General features: G+C 36.3%; 1 protein-coding gene across 1 annotated transcript in view; it reads right to left on the reverse strand.

The window, feature by feature from the left end:
* The window catches only part of TRHDE (thyrotropin releasing hormone degrading enzyme), a 385,721-nt gene that overhangs the window by 270,973 nt on the left and 100,507 nt on the right, over positions 1–14,241 (reverse strand). Inside the window, exon 3 of the mRNA XM_012441402.2 lies at positions 13,862–13,988. Coding sequence (XP_012296825.2) covers positions 13,862–13,988 — 127 coding nt within the window. The remainder of the gene's footprint in view (positions 1–13,861; positions 13,989–14,241) is intronic.

The following is a 14,241-nucleotide window of genomic DNA, read 5'->3' on the forward strand; positions in this document are numbered from 1 at the left end:
ATGATCAAAGCAATTCGAACAAAATGGAATTGTGATTGAAAGAGCTGAGTAATTAATGTGGTTGCCACCCTCTATTTTGGCCATGTCCTCGTTGGCATCCCTACCACAAATCTCCCCAGTCGGTATTGCAAATGATCCAAGACTTACATAGGTATATTAGTCAGCTTAGGTTTATGTGATAAAATACTATAGACTTGGTGACTTAAACAGAAGAAATGTACTTAAGTGTGAGATCAGAGTGCCAGCATGATCAAATTCTGGTGAGGACTGTTCCTGGCTGGCAGATGGCCATCTTCTTGTTTTGTCCTCACATGGCAGGGACAGAGAGAAAAGGATCTCTCTTCCCCTTAGAAAGCCAATAATTCTATCAGATTAGGATTCCACCTTAAAAATCTCACATGGCCTTAATAAAGCCTCCTAATTACCACTCAGTTACCCTCTATCTATTTCCCTACAGTTACATTAAGCTTTAGAGCTTCAGCATATAAAATTTGGTGAGACACAATTCAGTCCATAGCAATAGGTATAAGAAATTATGCCCAAATTTCTGCTACAGACATGGAATGTTGATCTTGTCCACTAGAGAAGTTTGGCTCATCAAGTTTCATGCCATTTATCAGCGACCTTTATTAATATTAATAAAAATTGACACGGTATATCTCAATGTATTTAAGAAGCTAAATGATCCTAAACGTTATCAACCTACCAATTATTTTACAGCATAGTGAATATTTTTCAGTCTGTAAAATAAAAAGAATTGCTTTACAATTTAAAAGCTTAAAAACATCCTATTCTATCCTACCGAAGACACAGTCTAGGTCATTTGTGAATTATTTACCATATGAAGACAGAACCCATAAGGAAAAAAAATAAAGCCAATAAAGAATAAGTCTAAGTTACAAACCATTAAAATTCCTCCAACTGAAAAATAGCATTTGGGACTCACTCTTTCTTTCAAAATCTCCCTTTAAAAAGCTTCAGAGATGCCCTGAAGGCTTCATTTACGACTACCATATTGGATTTGCTCTGCTTGTGTACTGCAACCTCCCTTACAGGCTAAAGTTTGTTTCACACTTCAGTCTACTTTACATTTCAAAATACATGAGCAGCAGCATCAAAATTCTCAAAAACAATAATGAAAGACTTTATGACCAAAAGGTGGGCCAGGAGCACATTTTTCATTTGAAACCTCTCGAAATGTTTCATTCCAAATCCTAAATCCCTCCAGTGTTATGATGGATAAAGTCATAAGTTTAAGATGTTTTAAAATAACTGAATTTATTTAAAAATTATTTATTATTAAAATGATATAACACTTTTATATTGGCGGGAAATTTCTTTCAAAGGTTCCTTTTTCTTGTAATAATCTCTCAATAACTATCCAAGTTCAATTTTATAGGATGTGCTGAGGACTCATCTTTTATATTAGGCGAGCAAGTGAACAAAATAAATACGCCTGACTCAGGTTACCATAGTACCTCCGCTTCTCACCCCACAAATTTACAAGCAGCTATCCCACCGTTTAAAGCAAAGATTTTTATTATGCTTCATTATCTGATAAGATAATAAGACCTTAATGCAAAATGTAAAGGAGTGATGTCCTGATTAGAGTGAACTCTAATAGCCACTTAGAGTTCCTAAAACTTAGAAATGATATTCAATCAATAAGTAATCATGGAGTATCTTTACAATGGAAAGGTCTGAAAAGTTCTGGATAAAGAACACTGTTACAATAACACTGAGAAGAAAAGAAAAAAATGTATTTTGACTATTTCTCTCTTACACAGTATTTTGCTTTAATTGACTTTTAGATGGTTAACCCTAATTTACATAACTATCCCTCAGTCCCAGTTACTTGAAATGAAGCTATTTTGAAAAACCTTCTGATCTCAATATAAGCTGTTTTAGCTCTAAAGTTTATGAGAATGGTCACTTTTCTTTTTAAATTGGCTGATTGGCAATGCTTCTGTCAGCAGTAATCCCCAGCTAGATTTTAATGAAATGTTCCTCCTTCCTCTAGGGATTTGGATTGCTATTTGGCTATAATTAACTACGGATTGACCAATAGCCAGTGAAGGAAGCAACTCACTCCATGAAAAGGATTATTACAACCATTATTTTGTTCTAAATACAGCTGCTCTGGTTAGAAAATACAGAAAATACAAATTATGTATCTTGCTATGTTGATTTCAAATAACCAAGAGAGACAAAAGGAAGTATAAGAAGATTGGTCCTTTTTATTATAGCTACACAGGCAAGTAAACCACATGGGACAACAAAGCAAAGCTCATAGTTTTTCAAGCTTGTCACAGTCTCCTAAACTGCAGTTGAAAGCAACCAACATCAAGCCTTCATTTGAATCTTATTATAACACAGCAAATCCTGTTGATACTCCTTTTAAAATATATCTAGAATCTGCCCTCTTCTTACCACCTCCACTACTACCACTCATCCCCATACACTATTGTTTCTCAGATTAATACAGTAGCTTCTCTCTGCTTTGATCTTTGCTCCCATCCCCTAACAGTCTGTTCTACATGAAGCAGCCAATGTGATCCTTTAAAAATGTAAATCACACCAGATTGTGCCTGCTATGTACTGAATTGTATCCCCTCAAAATGCACATGCTAAAGCCCTAAGACCTAATATAGATAGTATCTGGAGACAGGACCTTGGGAGGTAATTAGGTTTAGATGATGTCATGAGGTTGAGGCTCTCTCGATGGGATTAGGGCTTTTATAACAAGAGACACCAGAGAACGTGTTTATTCTTTGCCATGCCAGAACACTGCAAGGAGGCTGCCATCTGCAAGCCAGGAAATGAGCCCTCACCAGAACCTGACCCCGTCGGCACCCTAGCCTAGCTTCAAGAACTGTGAGAAAATATACTTCTGTTATTTTAGTCACGTGGTCTACGGTATTTTGTTATGGCACCCCAAGGTGACTAGGACAACGCCTCTGCTCAAAATGAAACTGCATATCTTTCAGTGGCCAGACAACAGATCCTTCAGCATCTGCCACAGTTGCTTCAAAGATTTCATTTCACCCTCATCTCCGTTTCACTGACTTTGATCCAGGACACTGATCTCTTTGGTATTACTCCACAAGTCAGATCCCCTCCTCCTTAGGGTTTCTGTACTCTTTCAGATTTTGACTCAACTATCACCACTTCAGCAAGGCATTATCTGACCGTCCACCTGTTTAAAACTGCAAACCCTCCCCACCCACCATTTCTGACACTTTTTTCTCTGCTCCATTTTCTTTGTAGCAGATATCACTTTCATATACAACTACACAAGTTTTTTTTCTGCCTCTCTCTCATATTAAAATATAAGTCCAATGAGGACAGGGATTGCTGGTTTTTGTTAACTGCTGCTTTTCTATTACCAAGTAGAACACTGTTTAGTTCATATGGATACAATAGATGTTTGTCAAATCCATAGTAAATGTTCTCATTTAAAAAAACAAGGAGGAGAAGAGCTGATGGACAACTAGATACTTATTTCATTTTCCAATTGCAAAAGCATACCAGGTACAAAACGTAACTTCTTAATAGCCTTACCATAGGATTGCTATGATAATAATCCAAAAGCACATTATTTATTCCAGGTACTAACTCATTCATTTTCCACCAACAATATCCTTAATGAGAAAATAGCTGCAACTATAGCTAAGTCATCTTTTATCCCTTCCATTTTTATTTACAGAAAAGAGTTTTCTTAGTAGTTTATAAAGTTTATCACCATTATTTGTTTGAAATCATATTTTATTTTATTGACAAAGCAGCTGAAGCTTTGCCTTCTCTTTCTCTCCTATGTGGTGAAAATGGTTACAACAGGAAAAAATTAGGTATTATTCACATAACAAGAATTTATTGAGTGCCACTTTGGGCCAGGCACACCTCTCAGTAGAGGGAATAGAGCAGTGAACCAACAGGCAAAAACTCTTGTTTTCATACAGCTTACATTTGGGTAAAGAAAGAAGGGAGATGTGGGAAACAAATAATAAAGAAAATAATACATAAACAAATCACAAATTAGATGAGATAATAAAAAATTACTATGGAGAAATGTAAATCAGGGAAGAGAGACTTTGCAAATGATCTGCAAAGCTGAAATTTAACAGAGGGGTCAGAGAAGACCTCACTAAAACAGGATGATATTTCAGCCATGCATCTATTTGAAGGAAAAATGTTTTAGGCTGAGAGAAGAACAAGAACAAAGGCCTTGGGCTGGAGTGGGTATGGACTGTTGGAGAAACAGTGAGGAACACAGTGCAGCTGAAACGGAGAGGGAGTAGGAGGGATTAGAGGGGCCAAGGGGCTTAGGGTAGGGGGTAAGAATGCAGGGTTTTGCAAGCCAAAGAAAGAATCATTTACTGTATTAGTCTGTTTTCACACTGCTGATAAAGACATACCTGAGACTAGGTAATTTATAAAGAAAAAGAGATTTAATGGACTCATAATTTCACAATCATGGCAGACGGCAAAAGGCACATCTTACACGGTTGCAGGCAGAAGAGAATGAGAACCAAGTGGAAGGGGTTCCCCTTATAAAACCGTCAGATCTCCTGTGACTTATTCACTACTGGGAGAACAGTATGAGGGAAATCACCCTCATGATTCAATTATCTCCCACTGGGTCCCTCGTACAACATGTGGGAATTATGGGAGCCACAATTCAAGATGAGATTTGAGTGGGGACATAGTCAAACCATATCAGAATCCTAGACTCTATGACTAATGGGAAGCTATTGGTATTTTTGAACAGCAGAACAGCATCACCAGGTAAATTCAACATCCTTCACAAAAACTCTTTAAATTAAGTCTTTAACTTCAAATTTTATTTAGGTTGAACTCTTGACCCCAAGCAAAAGAGTATGGTGGTTGGAATGAGAGTACTTGCAGTGGAAATGGTAAGAAGAGATCAGATTCTGGATACATTTAGAATGTGGAGCCAAAAGGATTTTCTGATAGGTCAGATGTGTCGTACTACGGAAAAAGTGTCTAAGGCCAAGATTTTACATCTAAATGATGGTGGTTTAAGATCTGGTGCTCAAATTTAAACATGTCAATTTAATACACTCTCTAGGCATCCAAGCACAGATATCAGTAAAACTAAAAGTCTGGAGTTGAAGAGAAAGAACCAAGCTGGAGATAAAAATTTAGGAATCATAAGTATCGGCACATGGTGTTGAAAGCCATAAGATTGGATGAGGTAACCAAGGGCAGTCACTGCCAATGTAAATAGCAAAGAGAAGAGATTCCAACCTGAGTTTTGAGGCATTCATAGTTTAAGCAGCTAGAAAAGCAAAAGAGCAGGAGAAAGAAGACTTAGAAAGAGCAGCCAATTAATAGGAAAAACGAAACAGAAAAATGTGTTGCCCCAAAAAACAAATGAAAAACTGTGTTTCAAGGAGTTGGAGAGAACAATTGTGTCAGATGCTGCCGATAGCTCAAGATAAAGACTGAGAACAGAGCCTTGAATTTAGCAATGTGGAGGCATTATTGAACTTGAGAAGTTTTAGTATAGTGTTGAGGGGAAGTCTGACGTAAAATGGATTCAAAAGGCAAGAGAGAAATTGGAGTGGGTGCAGATGGACAATCCTTTCAAGCAGTTTAACTGTAAAAGGAAGGAGAAAAAAATGGGTCAGTAGCTTGAGTGAATGTGCACGTGTGTGGTTACGTTGGGAGAAATAGCACCATATTTTTAATGTTGATAGGGAAAAATTTAATAGAGAGAGAAAACTGAAGATTCAGGAGAGAAAAAGAAAAATTGCTGGAGCAATGTCCTTGAGCAGATGAGAGAGGATGAGGTGCATCCCATCCTCTCTCATCTGCTCAAGGACATTGAGCAGGAAGTATCTATTACTAGAGCAATGCCAGTTCATCCATAGTAACAGGGAAAACAGTGGAGTATAAGGAACAAGGCTTATGCAATGAATAAATATGAAAATGTTGAAAATGGTTATATCCTAATTTAATGGCAAAGTTGTAAGGGCCAAAACACTGTCGGAATACATAAAACAATTCCTTGAAGGACTCGTCATAACTATGCCCTGATTAGGTTACAATCCTGATAGGATTAGTGAATATATGCTTAGGATTAAACCCAAGGTTGTGAAGGTCTGAAACTCTTAAAACTAGAGAAGAGGGGAGGAGGGTAGTAAACAAATGAGACATGTAACAATATTGTCAAGCTAGCAAAATAGTAAAAAACTTCTCTTCAACTAGATTTTAAGCTTCTAGGAGAAGAGGTCACTTACTATCACTGCTGAGCACAATGTACATAGTAACTACTTAATAAATGCTGATAAAATTAATTCAGTTGTAAGTTGGTTTGTATTGCATTAAATAGTTTATAGAAGTAATCATCTCATGCATTATTCTCACTAAAACGCATTGTTTTCATTGATTTCTTTTATCCTTACTGTTGTGTTTATTTCTTTTTTGCATTAATGGCTAAATATCATAAACATTAAGTATCCTATATATGTTTGGTTTGTTAGTATAATCTTGAAAGTATACAGCAAGTAATAGCTGCAAAATAGCTAACAAGAACAGTTAAATGGTCATATTATAGAAGAATTAATGAAGGGATAAAAGACCTTTTTAAATTGTGTTAAAATAACTGTTAAATATTGAAATAACCATGTCCATTTTAATATAATTTGGTGTTGTTTTAGTACAAATGCTTGTCAGAGTGGGGGTTAGAAACACATAAAAATATTTCTCCTTGAAAGGAATGATAACTGGCATTTTGGTTTATGAGAAAATAAACATATGAAGGGTTTTTCAGAATTAAATTACCTTCATAAAATAGGAAGAAAACATTTATTTGATTTTAAATGCAGGGGGGAGAGGTTAGTCCCTTAAAGAAACATTTCTCTATGGTATTTGCTAACTTTGAAGACAAACTACCACCTTAGCTAAGTCCCCAGAAAGGCACTAAGAATGGTAACCAAAGAGAGAACCTCAGGTTAGTTTCCACCAAAAAACCATACAATTAAATAGCTCTAGTATACAATCAAATATTTTGAAGAGCTCTTGTTGAAGGAACATTTTGAGAGTGAATTCACATTACATAAAATTAGACCATACTGCCAAACCATATAAAGAACCCCTAGAGATTTTATTTTAAAAGACAGTATTACTTTAGGCCAGTGACAAAACACATACATAGTAACTCAATATTTACCTAATCAAAGGCAAGGCAAGAAAAGTCATACTTTAAAAAACATAAGAAAGGGCTCAAATTATGAGATGTTTGATTAAGATGAACATAGTATTATATGTGTCATCTCAAATTAAAAACAGCAAATATATTCACTAATTTAAGACAAAAAACACATAACCACAGAGGATAAAATGTCCAGAATCATCATAAATATTTGATAAAATGTTAACAATACAAATATGTGATGAAAAGCTTTAGTATTTGCAAGTATTAAATTATTATCATTATCACAATCATCATCACCACAATAAAAAAAAGATATGTTTATTGTATCTTAAGCAAAAATGGATCATTTAAGCTAGCCTCATATTTACGATTTCAATAGGGCAATTTATCCCATAATTTATCTATTCCATTATGGAAAAATGTTCACTCTATCAGCATGATACATAGATTCTAGGGCATTCATGGGATTTCCTACTACACAATTCTCGAAATGACCTCTTCTTTTTCTTCTTCAATTAAATTCATGTATTTTTTGGTCTGGCATGAAGTAAAAATAATTCTCTTTATGTGCATTTTATTCCTACAGCATTGTACAACAATCCCACTCTCTTAACATGGTACTAAATATTTTCTACAAAATCTTGATTATATTCTATATTGTATGAGTCTCTCATTCATTCATTTCTGTAAATATTGCATTCTCTCCTCAACAAAACCACAATCTCCTTGAGGCCAGAAATTCTAGTTACGAAACACCTGTGCTTTCTCTACAATCATAGCACTGTTTCAGATAAGTAATGAATTCTTTATAAAAGCATGGTGTCTTGAAAAAAATAAAAGCAATCAACCAAACTCCTTTATGAAACATTGATTTACAAATTACAGAATAGTAGTAAAAGGAAACTGAACAGTATCTGTCATTAATTTAAGTCTAAATAGTGTGAATAACAAAATCTTACAATATAAACCTGAGTCATTTTATCTGATAACTAATTAACTATAGTGCACCTATGATTAAAACACATTTGTAATACTCATATATCTTCAGGTTAATAAAACTGAGTTATAAGTTTTCGAATTTAAGTTTTCAAATTTTTTACAAAGACCATGTATTACTTTTAACATCAGTAAAAAAATAACAAAAATAGCTGTTATATCATTCCTCTAGTAATCAAATTATTGAGTTTATAAGGCAACCTATATTTTAATCTCTGAATCCTTAAAATTTCTGAAATCCATTTCAGTAAAATCCCAAGACTTTGGAGCCAGACAGCCTGGGTTTGAATTCCAAATATACGTTTTCTGCTGTGTGATCAGAACATATTACTTAGTCATTGAGTGCCTAAATTTCCACATCTGGAAAATGAAAAAAAAAAAAAAAAAAAAAAAAAAAAAAACACCAGAAATTACCTCTGAATACTGCAATAAACATTAAATGGGGAGCCTGGAACAGTGGCTCACATCTGTAATCCCAGAACTTTGGGAGTCTGAGGCAGGTGGATCACCTGAGGTAAGGAGTTCCTGATAAATCTGACCAACATGGTGAAACCCCATCTCTAGTGAAAATACAAAAATTAGCTGGATGTGGTGGTGAACACCTGTAATCCCAGCTACTGGGCAGGCTGAGGCAGGAGAATCATTTGAACCTGAGAGGCAGAGGTTGCAGTGAGCCAAGATCATGCCATTGCACTCTGGCCTGGGTGACAAAAAGCCAGACTCTGTCTCCAAAAAAAACAGGGTTAGAATGGTCAAAATCCTTAAAAGTAGCTCACATTTAGTAAACACAAATAGTTTCCGGTTGTTGTTATTGTTATCAATATGTGTTTGGGATATTTAAAAAATAACAATTATTTATATGTCTACAACTTTCTCTTAAAGTAACTCTCCATGCATCTGAGAGTTCTTACAAAAATAAGGTACATAGATATAGAAGGGATTCCTGTATTGTTTTAAGTAGGCACTAAACCTCTTATTACAATTTAACACCAAGAAATAGAGAATTTCTGCAAACCTCATACAAATAGTTTTAATTACCTAATTTAGAGATTTAAAAACAAATTTTCACACAGTGTGCACTGGTTACTTACTTTGGCTTAACAATTATAAAAGAGTATCTTTATAAAGCAAAAAGAATAATGCGTTATCCTAACAGCTAGCATCAAAATTCCTCTTAGGAAACTATCCTGATAAACTACTTGAGGTGGAAACTCAAATCCTTAGAGATGAACTAGCATGAGATGAGGCCACAGCAGAGAAATTTCTATTCCACATCAGAAATAAAAAAGAATTTGGGAAGAAAGAAGGTATTGTAGAGTTTATGACAGAACAGCAAAACAACTTTTAAGAGAAGGATCCAATACTAAGATTTAAGATTTTGTTTTACTTTCTTGTTTGTCTGTTTTGCAATGTAACACCCTGAAATTCACATATACTAACATTCCCTCCAAAGCTTCAGGAAAGTCAGCCCAACTGGTGAAGAGTCTTCCTATTTACTTATTTCCATTTTTGGTTTTCTAATGCAAACCAATGAAAGAGGCAAATTCCACACCTTCCTGGACATAATTTGGGACAGGGATAATTTGTGAAGTAAGAATGCCATCACTTCAGCAGAAACAGCTCTTCTCCAGAGGTGGGTATTGTTATACCACAGGCCTGTCTCCCCCTCTCCCCATTCCCAGAATCCTCCCCAATGAAAATTTTCAGAAATGCCAACATGTGATCTTCACTTACTGCTTCTAGTCACTGTCTCCCCTCCCCAACCCCATGTCCATTTGCTTTTAAGCACACCTGTCAAGTCTGTACTGTAGAACTGCTCTTGTCAAGGTCACCAGTGACCTTCATATTGCTAGCATCAATGAATGGTTAATTCTGAGACCTCATCTAATGTGATTTACCACAAATATTATTTACTCTTTGAAATGCTTTCTCCACTCCATGTCCCAGACACCACAAATATCTGGTGTCCTTAACCACATGCTCCTGCTCAGTAGCCATTACTGACTCCTAGGAGTCTTTAACCTCTGAACATGGGACCAGTCCCCACTTGCTCCTATTTGTTTTCTACCTGCCCTCACTGCTGTGATAATCCCATTGAGCCTCACAGCTTTACACATCATAATATGCTGGCAAATGCACATCTCTAGCCAGATTACTCATCCAAATTCCATATTTTCAAATTCAGCTGTCTACTTGGATTTCTTACAGATATAACAGTACCACCTAAATGTTAATAGACATGTCAGTCTTGAAAATTATCACCTTCTGCAATCTTTCTGTCTCAGTAAATGGCAATTCCACCCTCTTAGTTCTCAGGCCAAAAGCCTTGTAATTGCCCTAGATGCCTCTCTTTCTCTTACGATCACATATTTCGTCCATTATTAAAAGTTTTTGTAACTACTTTCAATATATATTCAGAAGGGTACCACTTCTGACCTCTAACTGTTAATATCATCATCCAAGCAGCCATCATATTTGGTCTGAATTTTGCCATAGCTTCTTAGCTGGTTGTCATGCCTCTGTCATTCCATCTTATATCAGATTCTTTCAACCTTGGTAGTATTGACATTTTGGGCTAAATAATTCTTTGTTGTAAAGAGCCATTCTGTGCATTCTAGGATGGTTAACAGTATCAGTCAGGCCTCTACCAACTAACTGCTAGTAGCACACACTGTACTCACCTCCCAAGTTGTAACAAACAAAAATGTCTCCAGATATTACCAAATGCACCAGAGGGACAAAATTGTCCCCTAATTGAGAAACATTGCCCTACAGTGTACTCTCAATTTAGCCACAGAATGACCTTTAACAATATTAATCAGATTATATAATGCCTCTTCTTAAAACTGACCCATAGATTTCCATCTCACAAAACTGAAGGAAGGAGGGAGGGAGGGAGGGAGGGAAACAGGGAAGGAGGGAGGGAGGGATACAGGGAAGGAGGGAGGGAGGAAGGAGGGAGGGAAGGAGGGAGGGAGGGAAGGGAACAGGGAAGGAGGGAGGGAGGGAGGAAAACAGGGAGGAAAGGAAGGAAGGAGGGAGGGAGGGAGGGAGGGAGGGAAACAGGGAGGAAAGGAGGGAGGGAGGGAGGAAGGAAGGAAGGGGAAAGCTACAGCCTGCTCTGCTGATGGTCTGTGATCTGCCACCCACCCATTCCTCCTTAACCATATCATCTACTTCTCACCCCTTTACTCATTCTGCTCCTGTCACACTTGCCTCTTTGTTATTCCTGAAATACACCAGGAAAACTTTCACGTCAATGCCTAGGCACTTTGTTCCCTCTGCCTATAGTTTTTGTCTCATGGTATCGACTGAGTTTAGTCCTTCACTCAAAAGCCACCTTCCCAATGAAGTCTTCCATGATTGCCCATTTTAAAAACTCAGCCCCTTTTGCATGCCCCATCTGTCTCCCACACTTCCTATCCCTCTGTTCTAGCTTTATTTTTAATAGTATGTATCTCCAATCTGATATGCTATCAGTGTTACTAATTGCTTTAATGTCTTTCTCCACCTAAAAGAATGTAAGCCCCAGGAGAGAGGAGATTTTTGCCTTTGTCACTCACTGGTGTATATGCTTCCCATAGGAAAATGTCCATGGTAGGCACTCAGTAAATGCTTATAGAACAAATTAGGGCATGCAGAAAGGGTAGAATGGATCTGGAACACCATCTTAGATATGAAGGGTCAAGGCAGCCTCAGGTGATATCTAGGATACATCTATATGCATCACCAACAAAGACTAAGTTGGTCTCCATAGAATTTATTTAAAATACAATTCATAATGTAGAGTGGAAAGTAGGGATGTCAAAATGCATATGTGTTTAGGGTTTTTTATGTAGGGGGTATTTAGAAAACAAATTTATAAATCCATTAACATATAGATCTAAATATCTGTAGATACATAAAATAAGTAGAACTTTAAGAGGAATTTTACAAAGCACCATGGGCCATGGTAACTCCCCTAGATATATAAAAAGAAGTATGCTGGGATAAGTCAAGTCATTCAATTATATACATCATAAGGTAGCTTAACAAGTAGTGGTAATGGTGAACAAAGCTCTTTTCTACAGGTGAAAGGCTGCGTGGTTCAATTGTGAGTGAAATAGAGGAACAGAAATGCTTCCTGCTGCAAGCTGACAGTTACACGGAACCCCCTGAAGTTATAAATTGAGTTCCTCTGCTAATTACTGGTGTGAAGGGGACAAATAAGGATCCACATTTCATTTCTTTTGCTGCACTTGCAATATAAGCACTTGTGAATTTTACATTAGGGTCAAGCTGGGAAATTCCCAGCAGTTACACCTGGAGTAGATAACAGTGCCATCTTCCATGCAAATAAGGTCAAGTATTTTTTTCTGCCTTGGGTGACCACCAGGGAGATTTAAGTACAACAGATTTTAATAGGGAAGTTGATACACAGGGAGAAAAGAGAAGGAAAACAGAACAAAACAAAACATTGATCTTATTTAAAATACCATTTTGCCTATGAATTCTAAAAGCACGTATTTCAAAAAGAGCTCAGAATTTTGTAATATCACTCATAAAAACTGTATGTCACACCCATCGATAACAATAGCAACTATTCTGTTGACTTTCTGAACCAACTACTCATTGCAAGACCATTAAAGCTACACAGTAGGCAGGTACTTTAATGAAAGCGACCCGGTTCTACAGGGAGGAGAACCTGTGGTTCAAACACAAAAACTTTTGATCAAGTAAGCACTTTAATCTTGCCAATGAGAAATACCTTTAATATGGAATCTGATCAAAAATGCTCTTGGGAAAGACAAGGGAAGAGGAGGGATGAGAGGGGGAATAAAGGACTGTTGCGATGTAATATTTCAAAACAGGTTTTCTGGGAAGGAAAAATAACTTCCACATTTCTAATGCATGTAGGGACCCTTCTAACTTCCTGGAAAGTCTTGTTCACTCCCTGGCAAAAGCAGTAACCTCATTCAAATTCAGATAACAAATTAATGCATTTATGCATTTGACCGACAATTACTGAGTGCATTCTCTTTGTACGAGGAAGAAATATAAGAACATTCATAGAGAATACAATCTCCATTATTACCATGTTTCTCTTCTCTCTTATTTGTATTCCATTTACTATAACAGTGTACTAGATATATGACTAAACAAAAATAATCTAAGGGATAACATACATGGAGTTCTGACGTGAAAATTTGAAAAGAGAAACAAATCAATGAAAGTCTTCTCCATGTAAAATACTGAGTTGTTTTGGGAGTCATCAAGACCTAGTTTAAAATCCCAATCCCTTCACTTACTCCTGTTTAGATGAATGGAAAACTCCCTGGGTCTTAACTCCCTTATATGGAAAATCTTCTAGTTGTGCCTACCCCCATGGTAGTGTTACTGATTAAATATCATGTTGGCAAGCACCCCTCCATAGTACATACTCAACAAATTACAGATATTTGGCTTGTCTTTTGGAATCCTAAACTAACATAATGCCTTCTTAATTCCTATGAGCACTTATTGGCAAGACTCCAGAAACACTAAATCTTATTTTACCTCAAAAAGAGAAATTATTTTTTCATGCTTATCTTCTCTAAAAATATAAATCTCAAAATTTTCATGTTTCTGGATGGCTCAAATAAACACATGAAGAATAAATTCTACCTTCGAGGAGCCTTTCCAATAAAATAACCAAGAAATTCTTACCTAGTTTTGGCAAGGAATAGGGCACTTTAAAGTAGTCTTCATAAAATTCTATTAATCTCTTTGTTATATGGAGAGCATAGTCCCCGGATCCTCTTCTGATAGCATCAGGTCTTGCATATAATCGTACCTAATTAAAAATATATATAAAAGTTACTTTAGCCTTTTAGCATGTGAGTTTTATCTTCCCTGCAAATATGAATCTACACAAATCACTTAGAATACTACAAAATTTAAACAGGATTCTTGTTCATATACTATAGCAAAGCACACTGTGGCTAAAAGAACCAGTCTTAAACAAATGAAGTAATTGAAGTGACTAAGTAGAGCAAGTCACAATTTCCTCGCTTTTCAAGATGACATTGAGAAGATTTACACACCTT

The sequence above is a fragment of the Aotus nancymaae genome, unplaced genomic scaffold, assembly GCF_030222135.1.
Source record: "Aotus nancymaae isolate 86718 unplaced genomic scaffold, 86718_ANA_hifiasm-v0.15.2.pri h1tg000016l, whole genome shotgun sequence".
Taxonomy (NCBI): Eukaryota; Metazoa; Chordata; class Mammalia; order Primates; family Aotidae; genus Aotus; species Aotus nancymaae.